The sequence below is a fragment of the Chiloscyllium plagiosum genome, unplaced genomic scaffold, assembly GCF_037043375.1.
Source record: "Chiloscyllium plagiosum isolate Xiang-an unplaced genomic scaffold, Cpla_swu_hap1 HiC_scaffold_10, whole genome shotgun sequence".
Taxonomy (NCBI): Eukaryota; Metazoa; Chordata; class Chondrichthyes; order Orectolobiformes; family Hemiscylliidae; genus Chiloscyllium; species Chiloscyllium plagiosum.
The window spans coordinates 97,925,285-97,953,032 of NW_028270148.1; the positions used below are offsets into that span (position 1 = coordinate 97,925,285).

Below are 27,748 nucleotides of genomic sequence, written 5' to 3' on the forward strand. Positions count from 1 at the left end.
CCTTGAGAAGACTGTCAAAGCTAATAGGCAGAATGTGTCATACCAACACTTGCATATCAGCACCAACATGTAGCCTGGTGGTATAAAGAGCTCTTTCCATCAGAGCCTTCTCACATACCTGAAGTCTGGAGAACGATGCAATAGTTTTTGTCCAAGCTCATTCTGAGCAACTATGTAACATAGATCTCTGTGCTCTATGTGATGTTCCCAATGACACATACCAAGACACAGACCAACTACACCTAGACAATCATTGTAAACACAGTGTCTATTTATTTTTGGGCCTTTAAAAACTGTGGACTGCAATGAGAAAGAACATCTTAAAAACAGGATTCACCGGGAAGGCTGCATAACTTGAAATCTAACATGAACTCTATTTTTATAACTGTGGATTCCTACAATGTGCACATCATCAGGGGCTGAGGAGATGTTTACAAATGAAGCTGTTTGGTTCTCAGCTGTCTGAGCAGGTTGAAAATGAAACAAGTTACAAAGGCACAGACACAGAGAGAGAAGACACAGAAATGATTGGTCGGCACGGTGGCACAGTGGTTAGCACTGCTGCCTCGCAGCGCCAGAGACCCGGGTTCAATTCCCGACTCAGGCGACTGACTGTGTGGAGTTTGCACGTTCTCCCCGTGTCTGCGTGGGTTTCCTCCGGGTGCTCCGGTTTCCTCCCACAGTCCAAAGATGTGCACGTTAGGTGAATTGGCCATACTAAATTGCTAGGTTAGTAGTGTTAGGTAAGGGGTAAATGTAGGGGTATGGGTGGGTTTCGCTTCGGCGGGTCTGTGTGGACTTGTTGGGCCGAAGGGCCTGTTTCCACACTGTAATCTAATCTAATCTAATAAATGTGTGCAATCGTCCTCTCCAGCAGAAAGTGCAGTTAAAAATAACTTAATTTAAACCTAAAAAAAACAAATACAGTATATACTCGAGTACTAATCGATCTCATGTAAAAGACAACACCCTATTTTTGGCCAAATAACCTGGAAGTTTCCATATATCCCATGTAAAGGTCGACCCTAGTTCTTCACAGGTAACAGATCAACATTTATGAGTCAGTGTGCTGGCCATCACGTCCCATTCTAGCTTTCCAGTCTGCCAGTTGTTCAGCTCCACTCCCAGTCTGCCAGTCCTTTGGCTGTTCTCCGCTCCAGGTTTTCAGAATTACTGTAATTCTTTTTTTTCATTTAGAGATCATTTGGGTTTCTACTAATGATACGATATGAATTTTGAGGGGCATGAATTTTAGCCCCTCAGCAGTCGTATCCATGTTATAGTCGACCCCATGAATTTAACTTTAAAAAGTCAAAACAATTCAAAAATTGCTCGAGTATATTCGGTAGCTTTCATGAATTAGTCTCTGTGAGCTGTGAATTTTGAATTGATAAATCAGAGACATTTTCCAAGTGAATCAATCATTCTGTACTTCGTATGAACAAGTGAAAACTTCTACAGAAAGACAACTGAACACCAAGGACCTGTAGAGCTGAAAAAAGATCATTTCAACATTGGAACTGGGAAGCAAAGACCACTGAAATGATTTTCCAGTATTTTTCCCACCTTATCCAATAATCTGTTTTTTCCCTATTCGTTTGCTTATGTGTGTTTATATGTCAATGATTTATATCTGTTTATCTGTAGCTGTTGTCTAATTACTTGTAATAAATAAAAATTCTTGTTTAGTACAGAAACTTAGCCTGTGTTTTCTATCAACCTTGGCCTGAATTGTGAATCACCAAGTGTCAAGCTGTAGCTCAGTCAACAGAATGATGGCCTGGGTTCTCCAGGACACTAGCAGCATATTGCCAATTGTGAATTATGTGCCATCCGTAGGTTAGGACAAAGAGAACCATTGATATTCAGCAAATTACAGGATAAGCTTATCTGTAATTTTTAGATTAGATTCCCTACAGTGTGGAAACAGGCCCTTCGGCCCAACCAGTCCACACCGACCCTCCGAAGAGTAACCCACCAGACCCATTTCCCTCTGACTAATGCACCAAAGACTATAGGCAATTTAGCCAGGCCAATTCACCTGACCTGCACATCTTTGTGACTGTGGGAGGAATCTGGAGCACCCAGGGGAAACCCACGCAGACACAAGGAGAATGTACAAACTCTACATAGACAGTCGCCCGAGGCTGGAATCGAACCTGGGACCCTGGTGCTGTGAGGCAGCAGTGCTAATCACTGAGCCACCGTGCTGCCCAAGATCTTAAAATGTAAACTCAAATCCAGGAAAAACTTTTTAAAAAGGTTTTACCAATAAGGCAACAGGACACAGTCTGGTGCAGTAACTCAGGAAGCTATACCTAGGTTATAAATATTATCGATTAAAACAAAGCAGCAACTTTACAGGTGCATTATAGCTCTTGATTTCCAATTCAGTTTAAGGTATAGGTTGACACTTGGTCTCTTGTCTATTTCCAAAACCCCACGGCCCCTCCCTTTTCAATTGGATGGCAGGATATCTTAACTTCTTGATCACCAAACGCTGTTACTTTTTACTTTTAAAGCCACATCCCACAAACATGATCACTTACAGCAATACAATTTTAATAGCCTAAATTGGATGAGACCTATTGCTAATTGGTTTATGAGGCACATGCTCAATCTCCAATTTTCTGTTAAGAATGATGCTGGAAATGTGTTGCTGGAAAAGCGCAGCAGGTCAGGCAGCATCCAAGGAACAGGAGAATCGATGTTTCCCCCTTCTTCAGGAATGGGGAAAGTTTGTCCAGCAGGCTAAGATAAAAGGTAGGGAGGAGGGACTTGGGAGAGGGGCGTCGGAAATGTGATAGGTGGAAAGAGGTCAAGGTGAGGGTGATAGGTCAGACTGGGGTGGGGGCGGAGAGGTCGGGAAGAAGATCTCAGGTTAGGAAGGCGGTGCTGAATTCGATGGATTTGACTGAGACAGGGTGGGGGGAGGGGAAATGAGGAAACTGGTGAAATCCGAATCCTGTTAAGAATGATGGACAGTCACTGATGTCACCACCCACTATATCCTGATTGGGCCCTTAAGTTGTCAATTATTCGTGGGTCCATCCTCAACATTAAGTTTTGTTATGGTGACTTTGACTTTTTACTAAGAGGGTTGGTTGAAATGTTCTTTTCCTCTTTGTTCAGGAAAAGGGAGCCATTTGCAGTCAGGACTAAAAGATTAATACCCTTGAGCTGATGACTAATCCTTTGTTTCATTGATAAAGTTCCCATTAAATCAGGCAATTATTTATCACTGACCTTTTGATTCTGATTTTTGATTTGATATTATTGTCACGTACTGAGATACAGTAAAATGTATTGTTTTGCATGCGAACCAGTCAAATCATACCTTACATGAGTACATCAGAGTAATACAAAACAACCTCGAATATCCGAATGAGACGGGCAGGGATCTGATCGTAAACAAAGGAAGCATTTACGGGACCTTGAGATCTTGTTCAGATAATTCAAAATTCGGATAAATGGTGTTCGGATAACCTAGATTGTTCTGTTGAACAGTACGCAGAATATAGTGTTGCAGCTTCAGAGAATGTTAAAAATCAAACAACACCAGGTTATAGTCCAACAGGCTTATTTGGAAACACGAGCTTTCAAAGCTCTGCTTCTTCCTCAGGTGGTTGTGGAGAAAAAGACAATAAGACACAGAATTTATAGCCAAATGAGTACAGTGTCATAGAGATGTGATGATACATTAAACAATTTTAGATCAAGTCTTTCAACTTTTAGAATGGAATGTTTTTTCTGATCTATGATATGTATATCCCAGAACGTCTTTTAAATTACATTCTCAAGAAAAGCCTAGCTTTTCTAACAACAGGTGTCATCTCAGCTCAGACAATGCATTAAGGTGTGAGGTCTGTCTGTGTCCCAGTGTTGAATTAGACTGGTTCTATTTCTAAAGTGGGATTAGAGAGTTTTACATGGATTCATGCAGTTTTAGAGCAAAATAAAATGTAATTCTGCAAAAACAAATTCACCCCATAAAACTTATATGTGTGCGTGTGTAGGAGAGGCAGAGTGAGTGTGTGCATATGAGTGTGCATGCATGTGATAGAGAGTGTGTGTAGGCTTGGTTAAGTGTGTGCGAGTGTGATGGGGTAAATGCATGTAAGAGGGTGCATGCATGTGTGTGAGTGCAGGGGGTGTTTGTGTGTACATATGAAAGCGAGCTTTTGTATGAGAGAGAGTCTGCATGGGTGTGTGTGTATAGGAATGTGTGTGAGTGAGTGTATAGTACAGTGGAGTCACCTATAGTGTGACGTGAACCCAAGATCCTGGTTGAGGCCATTCCCACGGATATCAAATTGCAATAAATGTTATCGCCTAAGTAATCTGCCACCATTAGAAATAGGATAACAGGTGTGAGCCAGGAATTTAAACAGAAAAAGTACAATATGGAGTGGCATGGTAGCTCAGTGGTTAGCACTGCTCTCTCAGCGCCAGGAACCCAGGTTTGATTCCAGCCACAGGTTTGCAAATTCTCCCCATTTCTGTGTGGGTTACCTCCGGGTGCTGTGGTTGCTTCCTACAGTCCAGAGATGTGCAGGTTAGGTGAATTGGCCATGCTAAATTGTCTATAGTGTTTAGGGATGTGCAGGTTAGGTGCATAATGTAGAGGAATGTGTCTGGGTGGGTTACTCTTCGGAGGGTCAGTGTGGACTTGTTGGGCCGAAGGGACTGTTTCCACACTGTAGGGATTCTATGATCATAAGTATGTAAGTTAGCTCACTGAGCTGGAAGATTTATTTTCAGGTGTTTCGTCACCATGACTAGGTAACCACACTGTAGGAATTCTATGATTCTATGATTCTATGATCCAGATTGTCTGAATTTGTAAATTCAAAGAATTGTGGTAGTGATAATTGTAAATATATCAACAAATGTATAACAATAGTACTATGAGATAAAAAAAAAAGACACGGAGAGAGCTGTTGTATATGGATCCAAAAGAATTAATACTTAATTGAGTGCAACAAATCAATCCTGCCAATGATGTCATGGAGAATTGGTAATAGTGAAGAAGAAACTGGTGGACTCAGACTGAGGTGCTATTTTTCTAACAGTTTTTGTAGTACTGTAGGTCAGATTCATATTATTTTCAAATACTTACAGAAGTTCAATAAACTTCATACTTTATACTCAACAGGACATTTCCAATTAAATCAGAAAAATGGATATCCTAATACACACCAAATTATTTCAGGCTTGAAGTTACCTACATACAACAGATCACACCTATCTAGTCCTTCAGCACACTCCAGAATTCTCCCACTCTAACTGGAAGCCAAGTCTGTAAAATAGGACCAATGTTTCTTCAAGAAATATATACTTATGTTAGTGGACGAAGATCAGTTTGATCTGAGTTTAGAAGAGGATGAAAGAAATGCATACAATATGAGAATTAATATTCTAGATGTTTCAGTCGTCTTTCATTTAAGTTAAATTTGTGCGATGTTATTGTCAGGCTAGTATTCTTACCCAAATAAGTAAAGTTATAAATTTCACATTAACTATCACATTTATTGCTGTGCTCTTTCGCAGGAAATTGATTCCACAAAAGCAAGTGGTCTGCTTTCATCAGTGTCTCATGGTGCTAAAAGTCAGCATAGTAATATAGCAGAACACAAGGTAAGTTGATAATTATAGATAATCTAGAATCTTTCAAGTAGAGTATTTGGAACTGCAACATTTGCAGCTTTTATGTACATTTGTTTAAGTTCCATTCCAGAGGGAATTGAATGTAGGTAACCATAACAGGAACTCATTTGAACATCTGGTTTTATTTCATGGATTGTATGTATAATGATTTTTACGTGATTTTTGTGTGTGTTCTATATATTAGCATGGAAGGTGTGACAGATGTGAATGGGAGCTGATTGACTTTGGCAATATTACTATTTCCTGAACACAATTTGCATGGTTGGCACAATGAATCCCCTATTCTATTTCATTAAGAGCAGAGGTAAACATGCTGTATGTAATTTAATGGTATTACATCTATTTCTGACTGGCAAAAATTAAGCATTCTCTACAGTGAGTGAAGTCTTACCAGTTCTTCCAAGAAGATGGTGGAATGGGAAAATGTTAGATCGGTGGGCCAATGATTTCCTTCATCTGTCCTATCTTACTGGAATTGATGGTAACCAGTTTGCACAGATCCTGAATTGTGGGCAAAATGGGAATCGACTGGAAACAGGGGGCTCCTCACAGATTCTAATAGATGCCTGGATTGCCTTGCTAGGCACCTGGCTGGACTGGCTTGCAAGGCCTCATATACTTACTGTCATCCCCACACTAACCTAATGGAACACCTAGGAATTGGTGGGCCACACCAAGACCATCAGTGAAAAGATATTCCTTTCATATTGACAGTCTGGCAGCTATTGCTACAACTTTGTTTTACAAATTAGTAATGTTTTCAGAAGGTACCTCAAGAAAGTTTGATGTTTTCTCCAGATGACTACTCCTGGCACCCTGTGTATTTGCCACCTCTACCAGTAAAAAGTACTAAGTAAGAGCTGTTTGAGGTAGTTTGCTGCCACCAATCTCTTTGTCTTTGCTTTGTCCTAGGCCTATCTAGTGATTGATGGTAGTGGATACGTTACTGTATAGTATCTACAGAGGAGGCGCTATGGTTAGATAACAAAATTAGCATATGAGCAATAGTATAATTACATTTAATCAGACATAATTACCAAGACCTGAGGAATCTGATGCATCTAGTCATAGTGTCATACAGCATGGAAACGACCTTCAGTCCAATCAGTCCATGCTGAACATAATCCCAAAATAAACTAGAACCATCTGCCATTAGAGGGAAATGGTTTTGAAAGCCCAAATCCCTCCAAACCCTTCCTATTAGATTAGATTACATTACATTACAGTGTGGAAATGTAATCTAATCTAATCCTTCGGCCCAACAAGTCCACACCGACCCGCCAAAGCGCAACCCACCCATACCCCTACATTTACCCCTTACCTAACACTACGGGCAATTTAGCGTGCACAATTCACCTGACCTGCACATCTTTGGACTGTGGGAGGAAACCGGAGCACCCGGAGGAAACCCACGCAGACATGGGGAGAACGTGCAAACTCCACACAGTCAGTCACCTGAGGCGGGAATTGAACCCGGGTCTCAGGCGCTGTGAGGCAGCAGTGCTAACCACTGTGCCACCGTGCCGTCCACATGTATCTATTCATGTATCTATCCAAATATCTTTCAGACATCCACCACTTTCTCAGGAAGTTCATTCCACCCACAAACACTCTGTGAAAAGAAATTTGCCTGTTATGTCATTTTAAATCTCTCTCCTCTAACTTTAAAAATTTGCTCCAGTCTTGAAATCCCCCATCCTAGGGAAAAGACAACTACCGTTAACTCGACCTATACCTCTCATTATTTTATAAACTTCTATCAGATCACCTCTGAACCTCCTACATGCCAGTGAAAAACGTATCTCCAATACCTTAGAGTAGAACTATTTGGTTTCCACTTACAGACTGTGTGACCTTAATTGAATGGATGGAAACAATGTAACATGAGCATTAATTAGAGCCATTACTCTATAGAACTGATGGAGATGTCCTTTTCATTCTCACTTGGATAATGGCAGCATCCATCTCCATCAGTGAGGCTGCTTTCCTTCCAAAGCTGCAGGTTCTTAGGTTGGACTTGCAGCCTCAAAAATTCACCTGTTGTTGTCTTTAATTGAATGGTAAATGGGGAACTCAGTAATTGGAAGATTGCCTCTCAGAAGATCATACCTATGGGAGAGTTGGATCAAGAACTGACCAAGACCATCAATTATTTTTGAACTGGGTAAGATTCTGTCCAGTGTGGGCTCAAATTCAATAGAACAAAGTAATATGGGTGACACGGTGGCTCAGTGGTTAGCACTGCTGCCTCACAGCACCAGCAACCCGGGTTCGATTGCAGCCTTGGGCAACTGTCTATGTGGAGTTTGCACATTCTCCCCGTGTCTGCGTGGGTTTCCTCCGGGTGCTGCAGTTTCCTCCCACTATCCAAAGATATGCAGGTTAGTGAATTAGGCAATCCTAAATTGTCCTTAGTGTTCGGGGATGTATAGGTTAGGGGGTAAATGTAGGCGAATGGGTTTGGGTGGGATACTCTTTAGTGGGTCAGTGTGGATTTGTTGGGCTGAAGAGCCTATTTCCACACTGTAGGGATTCTAATAGATAAACATGGTATAATCAAATAGATTTCACATGTAAGACAGAATTTGAGTAACGGTTGCAATAAAAATCTGGAAAACTTACCCTATAGAAATTGGAGCGGAACAGTGGTTCAGTGATTAGCACTGTTTTCTCAGTGCCAGGGACCTGGGTTCATACAATAGAATAAAATAGAATAGCCTTTATTGTTACACATACTCAATGAGTATAGTGAAAACTTTATATATCGCCAATTACAGCAGTAACTTAGATACAAAAGAACTTGGCACAGCATCTTCTGTTACAAGAATTTTTTGCAGAAACAAAATGTCAAACATTACAGAAAAGAGTTCAGTACAGCAGACCACACTGGCACTTAGCTTCCAGTCTGCACCAGGCCCTGGCTCCACACCGCACTGGCGACACACCACGCCAGAAGGCTGCTTCGGGAGGCTGGGAGGCCGCTGCACAATGCTGGAAGTGACCGCCAGAGACTCATCCGGATGCTAAGAACTGTTGCTCACCGGAGGCCAGAATGGTCGTCCGAGGCCAGGAGCCAAAGGGAAGAAAAGAAGAAGGAGAAGAAGAAAAAAGAAACACTAGGTGGAAGAAAAAGAGAAGAGAAAGAAGAAAAGAAGAAGAGTGGGTGGAGTGGAGAAACTTCGACTGGAGTGTTCCACTCAGCCACCACCCTGAAAAGAATTCAATTCCAGCCCCAGACAACTGTCTGTGTGGAGTTCTCACATTCTCCCTGTGTCTGTGTGGGTTTCCTCCAGGTGCTCCTGTTTCCTCCAAAAGTCCAAAGGTGTGCAGGTTAGGTGGATTGGTCATGGGAAATGCAGGGTCACAGGGATACATTCAGGGGATGGGTCTGAGTGGCATGCTCTTTGGTGGGTCTGTTTGCACTTGATGGGCTGAATGGTCTGCTTCCACACTGTAGAAATTCTATGATTCTATGAAATTGATGATTCAAAGCTAATTATTAGCTTGAGAAAGGCAGGATTGGGAAAAAAAACTCTCAATAGCAAACTAGCTCATATTAGATATACTTTTCACTTTAAGAGGTGCATATAGAATCATATAACACAGAAACAGATCCTTTGGTCAAACTCATCCACATCAACCAGATTTCCCAAAATAAATTAGTCCCATTTTCTTGCATTTTTCCCATATCCCTTTAAACCTTTCCTATTCATGTACCTGTCCAAATATCTTTTAAATATTCTAACTGTACCAAAACTTACCACTTCCTCTGGCACTTCATTCCATATACACATCAACCTTTGTGTGAAAAAATTGCCCGTCAGATCCCTTTTAAATTTTTCTCTTTCTCACCTTAAACCTATGTCCTGTAGTTTTGAACTCCCCTATCCTAGGCTATTCACCTTATCTATGCCTCTCATGATTTTATAACATTCTATAAAGTCACCCGTGAACTTCCGATACTCCAGGGAGAAACATCCCAGGCCTATTCAGCCACTCCCCATAACTCAAACACTCCAGTCTTGGTAACATTCTTGTAAATCTTTTCTGCACCCTTTCCAATTTAGTAATGTCCTTCCTACAGCAGGGCAACCAGAACTGTACCCAATACTCCAAAAGTAGCCTCACCAATGTCATGTACGGCTATAACATGTCATCCCAACTCCTATACTCAGTGCTCTAACCAATGAAGGCAAGTGTGGCAAACGCCTTCTTCACTACCCTGTCTACCTGTGATGCTACTTTCAAGAGACTATGTACCTGAATCCCTGGGTCTTCTGTTTGACAACACTCCCCAAGGATCTACCATTAACTATGTAAGTCTTGCCCTGATTTCTAATACCAAAATGCAACTCCTCACATTTATCTAAATTAAATTCTATTCTGAAAGAGCAATTCGTAAGTACTAATCTGAGATTGAAATATAACTGTTTTATGTAAGGAAGTTGAAAAAGTAGATCTGTGGTCTGCATCAAATTCATTAATGACAGCAAGTGCATATGTATTTTTCTCCCCTTTTAAATATATACATATATTTTTTGAGAAGATTTGTAGCTCAGGTTGAGGTTCTGGATGTAGATTTTCTCGCTGAGCTGGAAGGTTCGTTTTTAGACATTATACTAGGTAACATCATCAGTGAGCGTCCCGATGAAGCACTGGTGGCATGCCCTGCTTTCTATTTATGTGTTTAGGTTTCCTTGGGTTGGTGATGTAATTTCCTGTGGTGAATCATTTCCTGAGGTGTCGTTCTCTTTCTCAGGGGGTGGTAAATGGGATCCAAGTCAATGTGTTTGTTGATAGAGTACCGGAATGCCATGCTTCTAGGAATTCTCATGCGTGTCTCTGTTTTTCTTGTCCTAGGATGGATGTGTTGTCCCACTCGAAGTGGTGTCCTTCTGTATGTAAGGATATCAGTGAGAGTGGGTCATGTATTTTTGTGGCTAGTTGATGTTCATGTATCCTGGTGGCTAGTTTTCTGCCTGTTTGTCCAATGTAGTTGTTTTACAGTTCTTGCAAGGTATTTTGTAAATGACATTAGTCATATGTGTTATATATGTGTTTCATTATCTGTTGCTGGTAACCATTAAAATATCTGACCTGTTGGAAATTGCCACCTTCGCCAATTTACACAATCAATGTCTGTTATCTTCAGCAAGGAGAAAGTGAGGACTGCAGATGCTGGAGATCAGAGTCGAAGAGTGTGGTGCTGGAAAAGTACACCCGGTCAGGCAGCATCCGAGGAGCAGGAGAATTGACATTTTGGGCATAAGCCCTTCATCAGGAATGATCTTCAGCAGAATTATTTTCAATTTGGGAAGGAGCAGGGCATGAGGATTTCAGCTCTCAGTAGCTATTTGCAAAAACAAATCTCTACATTTTACCAGAGGTCCCTAACTCACAGGTGCCTTTCCTTAGCCTATTTGATTCACTCCACACGATATCAGGAAAAAGCTGAAGGCACTGATACTGCAAAGGCTTTGGGCCCTGACAATATTCCAGCAATGTGTAATGAAGACTTATGCTCCAGAGCTTACCGTACACCTAGCCAAGCTGTTCTATTACAGCTACAACACTGGCATCTACCCAACAATGTGGAAAGTTGCTCCAGGATGTCCTGTACACAAAAGGCAGGACAAATCCATCCAGGTTAATAACTGCCCCAGCAGTCTATTCTCAGCCATCATTAAAATGTTGGAATGAGTCATCAACAGTGCTATCAAGCAGCATTTGCCTAGCCAATGAACTGCTTGCTGACCCTCAATTTGAGTTCTGAAATGGTCTGCCAGCTCCTGACCTCATTACAGTCTTGATAAAAAAGCTGGACTCCAGAAGTGAAGTGACAAAAGATTGCATTTGCCTGAGTGCAGCATCAAGGTTCTCTAGTAAACTTATGTTCATTTGTAAAAATGTTGGCAGCCTCGTGATTATGTCCAATGACTAACTGGCGTGCCAGCCAATTGGGATCTAATTTGTCCAATATTACATCAGCTATGATCATAATGAAGAATATTTAATAGAATTTAACACACTATATACAAGATTGTAAGATTTCTATTTGCAGATTCCTAAGTCAATGTTTGCCTTTACATTAGAAACAGTTTTGTTCAGAGGAGGGCTATCAGACCCGAAATGTTAATGCTAATTTCTCTTCACAGATGCTGCCAGATCTGCTGTGCTTTTCCAGCAATTTCTGTTTTTGTTTCTGACTTACAGCATCCGCAGTTCTTTTGTGTTTTTTATTTGCCTTTAAATTGTTGGACTTTGCTGAACATGGTGAACTAGATTTAGAATTTCAGCAAGAAACACACTTTTGGAAAGTATGTCAGAACCATTCAAAAATTCCTGGCTAACCATTCATTCCCAGTGGCATCCATGGCTCAAATGGGACAGTCAACATTAACAAAGAGTGTAGGATTAAAAATAGCAAAAATGTGATATCACCCAGACATAAGCCAAATGCATCATTATGAAAGGAGAATTATAACTCAAAGGAGTGTGGATAGAGGGACTTATAGCAATTTTAACAGACAAAAAGAGTTGGGGATGTATAACAGAAGAATGAACCCCAGGAACGCTTAGGATAAGGTCAATAGGTGTTTTAGATGTGATTTGAAATACTATTGTGCAATTAATTGTCCAAATGGAATGACAAGGTTTCTGAAATTACACATGACTTTGAAGGTTTTGCCTGAGAAGATGGTGATATTGATCAGACAGAAGAAATTGTATGAGTTACAAGAAGGTTCAGTTTCGTAATTTACATTTTAGTAGCAGACTCATTCAGTTGTCTTGAACAATGAATGCACATCTACAGTGTGTAGAGGAGATTGGTCAAAATGTCACCTAGATTCTTTAAATAATAAGGATCAAACTAAGATTTAGAGCCTTCAGAGTCCTATCTGCTCGGAGATGAGATCACTAAAAAAAATGATGATTTCCTGCAAAATAGATGGGGTAAATCATTTTGTCAACATAGTCGTCATGTCAAGTAAAATATCCTTGTGCAAAGTCTCAAATAAAACTGGGCATGGAATATGACAAAGCAGTTGTTTATAGGATGCCGCTGTTCTACAGTTTACACAATTTGGACATTATTCTATTCCCTTAACAAGACCTAATTTGTGTCATCAAAACATTAAGCAGGTGTTATTGGCCTCAGAAGATAGGAGTTTAAAGCAAGAGGATGGTACAAAAACATGTAAGATTATTCAGATTTGTTTTCTGGCATGGCCTGAACTCTGTGCTTTCATACCCCAAATCTAAGATCTTTACAGGTAGTGCAGATTATTATGAATTGGTAATTAGTTGTGTTCAGACACGTAGGATAAGCTTTCTGTTTGAATTGCAGATAACAAACAATAGTAACTAGATGGAAGATTTCTCAAAAGTGTATTTTTAAAATGTTTGATCCATGATTGCTTTTTGTAGTGCAGGACTTATACACTTAATCGTAAGGTCCTGAGGTGTGTTGCTGAGCAAAGAGACCTTGGAGTTCAGGTGAATAGTTCCTTGAAGTAGAGTTGCAGGTAATAGGATAGTAAAGAAGCAGGAGTATGAGGAGTATGGATAGGGTAAATAGACAAAGTCTTTACCCCAGGGTATGGGAGTCCAAACCTAGAGGGCATAGAGTCATACTCATAGAGTCATAGAAATGTACAGCGTGGAAACAGACCCTTCGGTCCAACCCGTCCATGCCGACCAGATATCTCAACCCAATCTAGTCCCACCTGCCAGCACCTGGCCCATATCCCTCCAAACCTTTCCTATTCATCCAAATGCCTCTTAAATGTTGCAATTGTACCAGCCTCCAACACTTTGTCTGGCAGCTCATTGGGTGAGAGGGGAAAGATTTAAAAGGGATCTAAGGGGCAACTGTTTCACACAGCAGGTGGTGCGTGTATGGAATGAGCAGCCAGAGAAAGTGGGGATGGGAGGGGGGAGCATAGGTAATGAGCATGGAGGATGGTGTTCATTTTCTGAAACTTTTAAACTCAATGTTGAGTTCCGAAAACTGTAAGGTACTTAGGCAGAAGATAAGGAGTTGTTCCTCAGGCTTGCATTGGGCTTCACTGGAGCACTAGAGCAGGTCTGAGACAGAAATGGGAACAAGGTGGAATAACAGGCAACAGGAAACTTGGGGTCAATTTACAGACAGACAGTAGGTGTTCCATATAGCAGTCATCGCGTCTGTATTTCGCTTCACTTGTATAGAGCGGACCACATTGTGAGCAGTGAATGCAGTTGACTAGATTGAGTGAAATACTAGTAAATCATTGCTTGGAAGGTGTGCTTGAGGCCTTGGTTGGTGAGGATGGAGGAGGTAAATGGACAAGTGTTACGCCTTTGGCGATTAAATGGGAAGGTGCTGTGGATGTGTGGGGTGGTGTTAGGAATGGACGAGGAGTAGACTGAGGGAATAGTCCCTGTGGAATGCTGACAAGTGAAGAAAGGGCAATATGTGTCTTGTGGTGGCATCCCAATGGAGATGGTGGAAATGCTGTCTTCTGATCCTTTGGATGCGGAGGCTGGTGAGGTAGAAAGTGAGGATCGGACAGACCCTATCATAGCTGTGGGAGAGGAGAAAAGGGTGGGGGCAGAAGTGCAGGAAATAGATCAACATGGCTGAGGGCCCTGTCCACCACAAAGATAGGGAATCCGCAGCTGACTAAGGGAAGAGATTTCTGAGGCCCCCCATTGTGGAAGATCAGATACGATGGAGACCGAGAAGCTAAAAGAATGGAATTAAATCATTACAGGAAGCAAGTTGTTTAGTCAAGGCTGTTTCTATTTTTGTTCTTTACTTCTAAACCTATGATATCTCTGTGGAACTGTGTTGTCTTCATGTCTGTCTTTGATTAAGTGGATATTGTTTAAATTTGAATTGTAGCTTATTTGTTAACCATTTTTGCAGTTGCTTACAATTAGTTTTCAGTTAATTGAAAAAGACTGATGGACATTTATTTTACTCTGGATGTTAGTACAAAAAGGAGACAAATTGATCATTTTGGTGATTCAGTAAAAGAAATATATTTCTGATACAATCCATAGAATAGTAATGGGACTTGGTTACTAATGCAATCCCCCAGCAGGATCATATTAAGGATTTTACATTGGAACTCAGGGACACCTAGAAATCGCATGCTGCTGCCAGATAAATCTGTTCACAACAACACATAGAATCTAAACAGGATGTGTCTTATAGATCTTAGCTGATTTTGTAGCACTCATTCACTTTTGCTTACTTGAAGGCTGCTAGTCTCTTACTTTTCTGTTTAGCACAAAGAAGCAGCTAACTTGTCACGATTGGGAGCACTGAACAGTCAAGAAAGTGCACTTGTTACTATACAGCACCATACTTCATCAATGCTTCGCCTACAGCATATGCCAGCAGTTTACCTAGTAAACATACTACATCTGCTTCAGACAAATGGTCATGTCCGAAAGTCAAAAGTAAGCAGTTCTTAGTGGGGTCAAGGGAGACTTTGGTCAGTCAGTAGGTACCACCAAAGTCAGTCAAGTGGCTTATCCAGTTCCAGTCCAGGGGTTGGCCATGGTTCATCAGGGCTTATGTCCAAAACATCAAATCTCCTGCTTCTCAGATGCTTCCTGACCTGCTGTGCTTTTCCAGCACCACACTCTCAACTCTGATCTCCAGCATCTGCAGTTCTCACTTTCTCCTAGTTTGGCCATAGTTAGTTCTGTAGTTTAAGTGCAATCCATCTGGGGATTACAGGTACATCAGTTGGAGTACTCTGGAGACATTAATCTCATGGGAGCAGGTGGGACATTTTTCCTGCAATGAAACAAAGGGAAAGATTAAGTATTCTGGAAGTGGATGGACAAGCAATTAGTGGTGATGAAGGAGCAGGAGAGATGTTGAGGTATTTCTGAGTGACTAGGAAGCACAGAGGGCAGGAAGGGTTAATCGTTTGGGAGGATGAGGTGATTGAGATTCATTGAGTGAACCCAATATATGCAATGGTGAGAGCTGTAGTCTTGGTGTGATAACTTCAAGTGAGTGTTGAACCTACAAAGTTGAGATAGTGGAGAGAAGATAGGCACACTTATCAATGCAGAAGCACAGAAGATTATTGACCTTTTGCATTGCAAGGCAATCCTTTATATCAGGACGTAGCACTAATCCAGGTTGCTATCTGGATCCAAACTGTCTGAGTCTGGTGGTGTAGCATCCTTTGACGGTCAACAGGAGAAAGGACTGCCCTCCTCTCCATCACCACATCCACCAGTACCTTCCAGGTTTCTGGGATTGAGATTTGTTTTCTGAACTGTGTCCTCAGTGATAATGGTGGAGAGCAGTTCCTGCTTGCAGCGAATCAAATGATGTGCAGCTGGGCTTTACATATGACATCACAAGTATGAATGGTGGAAGATCCCGCAGCGGTAAGAATTTCCACTAGTCCTGCTGTACAATCGCATAACAGGATACTGAAGAGCCCAGTTCTGTAATTATAAGGTGAAGAGTGGACAATTGTGTGAGAAAAGCCTCTCCGAGCCAGGATGGATCAGAGGTCATGAGTATCATTTAATAAAATACTTGAACTGAAAATGAGAAAATTCAGATTGTGTCGAATAGCATATGCTATGATTTCCTGTCACTCTCTTCTCCATCGGGATGACAGTTTCTCAAAGGAACAGGAAGGTTAATTCTCTTTGAAAGAGGGTCAGATATATGGTGAACTATCTGGTGGTTGTTGAGAACCATAAAGCCAATTGGGTTCCAATATGGTTCTTGGGTTATGTAAAACCTGACAATCCAGTCATGTAACTTAACGAACACAGCATATTTTCTGCTGATATTTGTTTGCAGCAGACTTATTTTGTACAAGTTCCTCAATCCAAGCTTATTAAATTTCTATTATGAGTCAGAATTTTTGAACAATCAGCACCAACATTTTGACAGCTACATGCACATTGATCGGGAAATTAATTAAGTGCTCTGGGATATTTTATTACATTAAAGGTGATATATAAATGACTGTTGTATGTGGATCACAAGGCCTTGCAGTGTTTGTTTTTATGTAGCCAATGCAAAGGAATAAAAGATTGACACACTCCTGACATGAAACATAATGTTTCTTGTCAATTGAAAGAAAATTGTTTTCCAAGGTGATGCGGCCAACAACACGTCACGCTTTCTGGAATCGCCAGCTGAAAACACCTTTCCTTTAGTAAAACTCCCAGCTTGTAGATATATTTTTGTATATCATCCTTCTGACTGTGCATTTTGCTTCGTTTTTGTTTTGACAGGAAGATACTTTGTATGTTCGACCCCCACTGGAGAGTTTAATTGAAGGTGAGTTACCACACAGAACAGAGTTTTGTGAGTAGGATATCAGAATATAAGGTTGAGACAAGCAACTGAAAAGTAAGCTATTATCCTTGTCATTATTCTCATGGCACTTATAAGTGATCTTGGTAAGGAGGAGTTGCTTAATCTTCTTGGTGTTTAGTTTAATTATTAAATAACTGAATAATGGAATTTTCTGCTCGTTGAGTGATTCTTTCCTTATATCGTTAATAATGGCTTCTTATTCTTTGAAAAGGCCAATTGAATCTTGTGTCCAATGTTTTAAAAAAGATGCAATATATAGGGGTGGTATTGTGCTCCCTTGTACAAATCATAAAATTCTTAATGATTTGAAGATTAGATTAGATTACCTTCAGTGTGGAAACAGGCCCTTCGGCCCAACTAGTCCACACCAACCCTCCAAAGAGTAACCCACCCAGACCCATTTCCCCTCTGACTAATGCACCTAACACTATGGGAAATTTAGCATGACCAATTCACCTAACTTGCACACCTTTGGACTGGAGGAGGAAACTGGAGCACCCAGAGTAAACCCACACAGACACGGGGAGAATGTGCAAACTCCACACAGACAATTGCCTGAAGCTGGAATTGAACCTGGGACCCTGGTGCTGTGAGGCAGCAGTGCTAACCACTGTGCCACCCAATGTTGAGCTGGGGTGTACAAAGTTAAAAATCACACAACACCAGGTTATTGTCCAACAGGTTTATCTGGAAGCACTAACTTTTAGAGCACTGCTCTTTCATCAGACGGTTGTCATGCTCAATTCTTCAAGTGCGCAACAGAAGCTGTTTGACTAATATTGTCTTCCAACTGGAACTGTCAACTGCAATCCTATTACCATTTCCTTTTCCCAATTGCAGAATCATAGACATTACATGGATGTTATTTTCTCTGTTCTGTACATCAATGTATCTTTGAGCTCTGAAATAGCTGCTACTCAATCACTATCTGTCACCAAATAATTGGGACAACTCTTGGCAGCATATAGTTGTGAGTATTATGTGACAAGCCTGCAGCTCAGTCTCTTCATTTACTTTTGCTGTCCCCTAACATTCAGTGGTTTTCCTTTTAAACAGTTTCTTCAAGACTGCAGGTTTTCTTGATGGTAATTTCCAACTTCCTTTTCCTCTCTAAAGTCATTATAAGTTCGTTCAAACAGTTTCTACCATAGAATTGAAAAATGGATGTTACCAAACTTACAGATTACGTGCAATGGAACTGTGACTACAATAAATTACCTCTCCTCATCCTAAATTACCTCTCTCCTCCATTATCCAGCTGGGATATCCTTACCTGGTCTCATTCCTATCTATCCTGTTATTGCTAAAGAGTATTCCATAATGCAAATTTTTCTTGCTCCTGCATCATTATGTCTGGAATCAACCAAGAATTGGCTGCCTCAATCTACCATTGCCAACTTTGTCTTCAGCTGTTGAGGTCCTAAGTTCTGGAATTACCACTACTCCTCTGTGCTGCTTAAAACCTAAGTTTTCAACCAAATATTTAATGTTATTCTATTGAAGCATTTTGAAGTTTTAGATTAGATTCCTTACAGTGTGGAAACAGGCCCTTTGGCCCAACAAGTCCACACTGACCCTCCGAAGAGTAACCCACCCAGACCCATTTCCCTCTGACTAATGCAACTAACACTATGGGCAATCTAGCATGGCCAATTCACCTGACCTGCACGTCTTTTGGACTGTGAGAGGAAACCGGAGCAGGGATGATGCAATGTAGGTGTAGGTTGGTTTTGAGGAACATCATATTCTATTTCCCTCTTTTAAACCGATCTGAATGTTCCATGCCTGGTTCTCTGTCCTAGCAAATTACTGCCCTCTCTCCAGTCTCCATTTCAAGGAGAATGTTTCTGTTTATTGAATGTTTTTCAAGAAAGTGACTCACTACTAACTCTCAATGATAGTTAGAGTTGAGCAATAAATGCTGTCCTTCTTGTGACTCCCACATCTTAACGTCATTGCCTGTAATCAATCTGCTGCTAAAATACTTACTCACACCTTTGACTATTCCAATGCTCTTCTGATTCCAAATCTCTTGCTCACCAATTCTCCAAATTCTGTAAATTTTAAATTATTTCTAAACTGCTTTTTCTCCTTCTACCTGTGTCACTACATTGGCTCATGTAAGCTGGATAACTCTGATTTAAAATTTCCAATCTCTCCTTCAGTCCTATACATCCACCCCACCCTGCAACCCAAACCCCAGAATGCTCTATTACTGAAACTCTGGCATCTTCTGCATCCCCATTTCCTGGTCCCTTGGGACTCACCTTAAAACCGATCTCTTTGACCATATGTTTGGCATTTCTAGCATTGTCTTTGATTGACCATTCATTTTGTCTGATTGCATCTTTTGATGTTTTTCTGATTAAAGGTGCCATAAAATTGCAAGTTGTTTTCAATAAACAATCTGTCATACCAGGTAGCAAAAGTCAGCATAGATTATAAATATGTTGCATGAAAACAATGGCAGTTAATTGCTGAGCCTCTGTGGCATCATGTGTAATATCGTGTCACTCCCACCTTCTTGACTTCACTGATATCATGTTGCTAAACTGCTTCTAAACTTATTAATATCATTCCTTATTACAGGTGGAACTACTTATTCTAATTTCTTATCTGTAAATACATGGGCACTTTATGAACTTTAAGCTTTTTCTCTCTTAGCCATTTCACGTCAAGCACTTTCATAAATCACTTGCCTTTACTTCATAATAAATCAGTATCATGTCGGTTTTTATCATGCCTGTATGAGAGGCTTTTCAGGGCTTTCTCATGAACACTTGCTGCATATCTTCATGTTTTACTTAGAATTCTACAGTTTTCTCCTCATTCCTACACAGGTACACAAATTTACTTTGCCATGTTCATCATTACCACCTCTTCACATTTGTCCTTTCTCCTTTGCTTATGCATGCATTCTCCAGAAGAAGCTATTTGCCACAACTCACATTAATAGATTAAAGAGAATCTGCTAAATTGAGCTTTCCGAATCATTGTCTTTCCACCAATTAGCAAATTTCCTCACATTTACCTGGATTTATGATGGGTTTATTTCTTGTTCTGGTTGAATGTCTGTTTAACCAATCCATTATCGATGCTCAGCTCTGTGTGTGTGTTTTTGCTAATTAAATCTCCCATCACAGAGTTCGAGAGAGTATAATTTTTAACGATTAGTTGGAAATCAAAACATTTAACTTATGTCCCCTTCAAAAGATGAAATCATATAATTTGAAGGATATTTAAAGATGAGCTGGAAGTGTCATGATTTTAATCCAGAGAATCTTTAAGTGGTATATCGACACCGTTACACTGGGTACTGTATAATCCCACATTACCTGAACATGACTAAGTCCATTCTGATGGAATTGTAAGCTTGTAAAGCATAATCAGCTGATTATTCATCTATTGCTATTTTCTGGGCGTATGAGCCATACAAAAATTGATTGCTGCAGTGACTGCTATAGACAGTGTTGACCATACTTCAGGAACAGTCAGAGACTGAGCATACCTTGAAAGATAAGCCCTTGGAAGGTCCGATGCAATGACTATGTGGTAGTGAATCAACTCCACAGAAGCCAGTACGCTGTCACCAAATCACCCTTTATTTACACATGAAAAGTCCTTAACTCTAGTACTGCCTCTTCAGAGTCAGCTATTAGATTGCCAGGATCTCTGAAACACCTCTTTTTGTCATCTTTAAAAAGAGACAAAACTGAAACTTCAGAGACAGCTCAGGTTGTGGGGCATAGGCTCCTGTAGGACGTATAGGAGCCTGGGGCCAATGTGAAATTCCACCTGAGCACAGGTACGCGCAGACGAGTTTTCACCACACATCTGAGTATCCTCCAACTGGTGCACAGTGTCGGATCCAAGCACCGCCATCTCAAGGCAGTAAATGACAATGGCCATGAACCGGATGTCCACCACCACCCTGTGCCACTCCTCTTTTTATCTGTCAGCCAGGGCTCCTTGATTGAACTTGTTATTGACCAGGGAAAACATTTCAAGAAGGAAGCCCAGACCTTAACTTTGAGTTGTTTTGAGCAAGTGGAAAGTAGATATTCCAGGACTGATGTGGCTGGTCAAAAGCACTTGGTCTCAAACAAAACAGCATTTATTTACAGAGTACTGAATGAAACACAAACAAAAAAGAGAAACGAATACAGAATAACTCAGCCTATCTGAAAACCCAAACCTCTCTAAGGGCATCATAGGTTTGCTCTATTTTTAATGCCCTTATCCACCTATCAACATTACTTTGTTTAATTGTTTCAAACTTAATGTAGGTTGACCAGGTTCCCTCCTTTGATTCCTGAAACATTGTCTGTTGGCTTCTGACACAAGCTCATATGCATTTAAGATGTCTGTCTTCACCTCCTCATACACTCCAGATACCTCCTCTAACAGTGATGCAAATACCTCACTAGCTCGACCTACAAGTTTCTTTTGGATCAACAACACCCACATGGTCACCCAAAGGTGCATTTGTTTAGCCACCTTTTCAAAATGAGATGAAAAAGTTGTCTACATCCTTCTCATCAAGTTTAGGCAATGCTTGAATATATTTAAACAGATTTTCATTAGGCCTTTTGCTACCATGGGTTTGCTCATCCTCACTCTCTTCCTCACTAAGCTTACCTTCAGCCTTCATCTCCATCCTTTTAAACTGACTTTCCTCTTTAAGTGCGAATTTCTGCCAATTTCAAACTCCTTCTTTCTTCCTTTCCTCTCTCTCCCTTTCTCTCTCTTTCTCTCTCTCTCTCTCCCCCTTTTCTTCCTACTGAAGCAATTCATTCTTATTCTCTTTCCACTGCTTTTAATCCTAATTCAAACAGTTTCATTTCTGTTGCCCTTTCCTTATCTTTTGCCTGTAGCTCAAGTTGCTTCATTATAATTGAATTTTAACCATCTCCAAAGATTCTGATGGCAATTCCAGCAAATTTAAATACTGAGTGATTGCTGTAATTATCTAATCTTTCCTCACGGAAAGAGGCAGCTCCAACTCCAGATTGTCTGCAAAGTCCAGCAGCTTGGACTTATTTACCTTTTGTAAAACCCCCAAGTCATTTCTTCCATCCCCAGAAAACTTGTGGTGACTGAAAGAGCCATTGCTATCCTAAGCACTGTTTAAACTAACCGAAATCAACATCCAGAACAAAGGACTCTTAATACCTACCACACACTGCCTTCAAGTCAAACAGCCCTAACCCCAAATCGGAGCTATGGAACAAATCCCACAAAGAGCGTCAATCTGTTATGGACCAGGCCACACCTCCTGGAGTCTCTGCGTTTATGTCCCCTCTGAGAACAAAACCCAACAACAACATAGCTGAAAATGTGTTGCTGGAAAAGCGCAGCAGGTCAGGCAGCATCCAAGGAACAGGAGAATCGACGTTTCGGGCATAAGCCCTTCTTCAGGAATGAGGAAAGTGTGTCCAGCAGGCTAAGATAAAAGGTAGGGAGGAGGGACTTGGGGGAGGGGCGTTGGAATTGCGATAGGTGGAGGGTGGTCAAGGTGAGGGTGATAGGCCGGAGTGGGGTGGGGGCGGAGAGGTCAGGAAGAAGATTGCAGGTTAGGAAGGCGGTGCTGAGTTCGACTGACTGAACTGGTCCTCACCCTGAACAACTTCTCTTTCCAATCCTTCCACTTCCTCCAAACCAAAGGAGTAGCCATGGGCACCCGCATGGGCCCCAGCTATGCCTGCCTCTTCGTAAGATATGTGGAACAGTCCATCTTCCGCAGCTACACAGGCACCACCCCCCACCTTTTCCTCCGCTACATCGATGACTGTATCGGCGCTGCCTCGTGCTCCCACGAGGAGGTTGAACAGTTCATCCACTTTACCAACACCTTCCACCCCGACCTCAAATTCACCTGGACCGTCTCAGACTCCTCCTTCCCCTTCCTAGACCTTTCCATTTCTATCTCGGGTGACCGAATAGACACGGACATCTACTATAAACCGACCGACTCCCACAGCTACCTAGACTACACCTCCTCCCACCCTGCCCTCTGTAAAAACGCCATCCCATATTCCCAATTCCTTCGTCTCCGCCGCATCTGCTCCCAGGAGGACCAGTTCCAAAACCGTACAACCCAGATGGCCTCCTTCTTCAAGGACCACAATTTCTCGCCAGACGTAGTCGACGATGCCCTCCACCACATTTCTTCCACTTCCCGCTCCTCCGCCCTTGAGCCCCACCCCTCCAACCACCACCAGGACAGAACCCCACTGGTCCTCACCTACCACCCCACCAACCTCCATATACAACGTATCATCCGCCGTCATTTCCGCCACCTCCAAACTGACACCACCACCAGGGATATATTTCCCTCCCCTCCCCTATCAGCCTTCCGAAAGGACCACTCCCTCCGTGACTCCCTCGTCAGGTCCACACCCCCCACCAACCCAACCTCCACTCCCAGCACCTTCCGCAAGAAATGCAAAACTTGTGCCCACACCTCCCCCCTTACTTCCCTCCAAGGCCCCAAGGGACACTTCCATATCCGCCACAAATTCACCTGCACCTCCACACACATCATCTATTGCATCCGCTGCACCCGATGTGGCCTCCTCTATATTGGGGAGACAGGCCGCCTACTTGCAGAACATTTCAGAGAACACCTCTGGGACACCCGGACCAACCAACCCAACCACCCCGTAGCCCAACACTTTAACTCCCCCTCCCACTCCACCAAGGACATGCAGGTCCTTGGACTCCTCCATCGCCAGACCATGGCAACACGATGGTTGGAGGAAGAGCGCCTCTTCTTCTAGCTGGGAACCCTCCATCCACAAGGGATGAACTCAGATTTCTCCAGTTTCCTCATTTCCCCTCCCCCCACCTTGTCTCAGTCAAATCCATCGAACTCAGCACCGCCTTCCTAACCTGCAATCTTCTTCCTGACCTCTCCGCCCCCACCCCACTCCAGCCTATCACCCTCACCTTGACCTCCCTCCACCTATCGCAATTCCAATGCCCCTCCCCCAAGTCCCTCCTCCCTACCTTTTATCTTAGCCTGCTGGACACACTTTCCTCATTCCTGAAGAAGGGCTTATGCCCGAAACGTCGATTCTCCTGTTCCTTGGATGCTGCTTGACCTGCTGCGCTTTTCCAGCAACACATTTTCAGATCTGATCTCCAGCATCTGCAGTCCTCACTTTCTCCAACAACAACATAACCTTGTTAAAGGAGCAGCATTGTTACAGACCACATTAACAGCCCCAATTGGGGAAGTCATATTCTGTGAGATCCAGCTAACTGACCTCATTGCAGTCACAACATCTCTCCCCCTCTAAATCTGATGACATAGGCCGGCCATTTTTCTTGGAGAGCCTCCTGGGGCATTTTGGCACCAGGGCAGGTTCCTTCAACTCGGCATCTGATTCAGGGGGCATGTTACACACAGGAGCTCACCTCTTGTGCCAGGAATACCTTGGTAGAATTTCATTTTCTTCTTTTGCTGGCAAAGACATTGAGGCAGCTATATCTGACGTGTCCATTTCAGATTCAGAGGACTAATCAATGCTTAGTGCAGAGGGTGAACCTACAGGGTCTTTTAGTCTTTCCATGTGTTCTGAGGGATGCGGCATGTTTTGCTCCTACACTGTTTGCAAATTCATAGCTTTCATATGGTGCATGTGCTTGTTCAGGACTGTTGCACCTACCTAAACTTTATATGTCACTGGTCCTGACCTCGCATCAACCATGCCTCTTCTGCCTCTTACCCATGTAGGATTATTTCTGTGATTCTTGGACCAAATGTCACCTCCTACATGAAACGGTCTCTCACTTGGCAGAGCTCCGTGTCTGGCATTGGCATTCCTGGTGCCATTTCTCCTCCCCCCCCCGACCAGGTCCAGTAAGTCCAGACTTAACCTGGTGTGGAGTCTTGTACCGATTAGCAGCTCTGCAGGTGCTATACCTGTAATTGCATGTGTGGTGGTCCTGTAAACGAACAAGAACCATGGTAGATTGGTATCAAGCGAGGCTGAAGGCTGTTTCTTCAAGCCTGCCTTCAAAGTTTGGATTGCTCTTTCCACCAGAGTTTTGGATTACTGATGGTATGGTGCTGTACTTATATGTTCAATCCTATTCGACTTTAGAAAATACCCAAATTCCCTGCTGGTAAATGATGACCCATTATCTGTGACCAACACTTTGGGAGTCCGTGTATTTTAAAAGATATGCGCAGTTTTTCTGTCATTACCCCCACATTGACAAATGAACTTTATGATTGTCTAATCACTTTGAGAGGACACCTACAGTGACTAAGAACCTTGAACCCATGAAAAGTCCTGCATAATTGACAGTCAACTGAGTCCAAGGTTTACCCAGCCATTCCCACAAATGTGGGGTACCTGCTGGCGGTAATTTTTGTCCTTATTGGCACGCTGGGCACTGCCCCACCAATGTGGTTATGTCTGCATCGAAGCCTGGCCACCAGACATAACTTCTCACCAGCATCATTTTGAAGACCCTGGATGGTCTGGTGGAGTTCAGTCAGTATTTGGTAGCGACTTTTCCTCGGGACAATCACTCTTGTTCCCTATAATGATATGCCATTCTCTCCCATGAACTCATCTCTCCAGTTCCAAAAGGTTTAATTTCTAGTTGTGACTGTCCTTTGGTTTCCCCCATCACCACCAGTTTTTTAAGTTTTGTAAGGACTGGAGTTTTCTGCACCCAAAGTCTGATATTGTCAGCTCTGACAGGGAGCATGTCCAGAAAATTTAATATCATTATAGACTTTTCCACTGGGGGTGCCACCACTGATGTATGTGTTAATGGGAGGTTGTTCAATGCATCACAATTGCTGCTCAGTCTCCCAGACAAACTGTTCTAACTAGTAATTAAACACATTTGGTATTAGAGCCCACTGTTGAATGCAGCCCAAAGCTATGGGTGGCACTGCTTTGACCTCGTTGAGCAGATCAAGCAGCATTTGTGGCCCATGATTATGACAAATGTTTGACCATAAATGTATTGGTGGAACTTTCTAACTCCAAATATGACCACTAATCCTTTATTCTCCATCTGGGCACATTACACTCTGCATTAGCCAAAGCCTTGGATGCATACACTATTCGGCGTTCCTCTCCATGAGACCACCCGTGAGGTGGTACAACCCCAATGCCATACAAGGAGGAACCGCATGTCTGTACCAGATTTTTCTTGGTAATCATAGTAAGCCAACACCTTAGAGGGCAATAACTGTTCACCCCACCAATCTCCATGTACAGCGCATCATCCGCCGTCACTTCCGCCACCTCCAAACAGACCCCAGCACCAAGGATATATTTCCCTCCCCTCCCCTATCAGCTTTCCGTAGAGACCACTCCCTCCGCGACTCCCTTGTCAGATCCACACCCCCCACCGACCCAACCTCCACTCCCGGCACCTTCCCTTGCAACCGCAGGAGGTGCAACACTTGCGCCCACACCTCCCCCCTCACTTCTCTCCAAGGCCCCAAAGGAAACTTCCATATCCGCCACAGATTCACCTGCACCTCCACCCACATCATCTACTGCATCCGCTGCAGCCGGTGTGGCCTCCTCTATATTGGGGAGACAGGCCGCCTACTTGCGGAGCGATTCAGAGAGCACCTCTGGGCCACCCGGACGAACCAACCCAACCAACCTGTAGCACAGCATTTCAACTCCCCCTCCCACTCCACCGAGGATATGCAGGTCATTGGACTCATCCACCGCCAAACCACAACAACCCGACGGTCGGAGGAGGAGCGTCTTATCTTCCGACTGGGAACCCTCCAACCGCAGGGGATGAACTTGGACTTCACCAGTTTCTTCATCCCCCCTCCCCCCACCTTGTCTCAGCCGGATCCCTCCAGCCCGGCACCGCCTTCCTGACCTGCAGTCTTCTTCTTGACCTCTCCGCCTCCATCCTACTCCGACCTATCACCCTCACCTTGACCTCTTTCCACCTATCACATTTCCAACGCCCCTCCTCCAAGTCCCTCCTCCCTACCTTTTATCTTCTCCTGCTGAACACTCTCTGCTCATTCCTGAAGAAGGGCCTGTGCCCGAAACGTCGAATCTCCTGTTCCCTGGATGCTGCCTGACCTGCTGTGCTGTTCCAGCAATAAAGTTTCAACAATAACTGTTTCTTTACTTCCCTGTAGGTTGGGTTTGTCTGTGCAACCATTTCTAAGGCTGACCCTTTTTTTAAAGAGTTGATGTAAAAGTGCCAGGATGGATGTCACGTTATGTATGAACGTTCTGTAATACTTTGCCAGCCCAAGAAATTACCTAAGCTCCTGCATACCTGAGAGCCAGGGCACCTTTTATCACCCTCACTTTATTTTCCAACAGGTGTAACCCAGTCTTGTCAACTCTGTAGCCCATTTGGGGCGCCTGGAACACACATTTTCCCCTTCTAAGGCAAGTATCTGCCTTGGAAAAATACCTTAGTACTATGTCCAAGTTTTCTAAAGTGGACCTGAGGTAGACTTTGCAAAATATTCCCCCTGGTCCATTGAAATATTGAACAGGCTGACGATACTCCAAATGGCAGTTTTGCATATTGGTACAAGCCCTTAGTATTAATTGTAGCATACTTCTGGGAATCCTTGTCCAAACATAATTGTAAATGTGGCTTATGTCCAGCTTTGTGAAGGACAGCATCCCCTGCCAGCTTTGCATGCAAACCCTCTATCTGAGGGACTTGGTATCTATCCAGCTGTGAAAAGTGGTTTAATGTTTATTT

At 42.6% G+C, this 27,748-nt stretch overlaps 1 protein-coding gene across 3 annotated transcripts in view; it reads left to right on the top strand.

The window, feature by feature from the left end:
• The window catches only part of adgb (androglobin), a 386,047-nt gene that overhangs the window by 228,415 nt on the left and 129,884 nt on the right, over positions 1–27,748 (top strand). For all 3 annotated transcript variants that reach the window (XR_015758508.1, XM_087991569.1, XM_087991570.1), the window contains exons 16-17: positions 5,551–5,637; positions 16,936–16,981. Coding sequence is in view for 2 of the 3 variants with exons in the window: in XM_087991569.1 (XP_087847695.1) it covers positions 5,551–5,637; positions 16,936–16,981 (133 nt within the window). In the remaining variant the exon portion in view is untranslated. The remainder of the gene's footprint in view (positions 1–5,550; positions 5,638–16,935; positions 16,982–27,748) is intronic.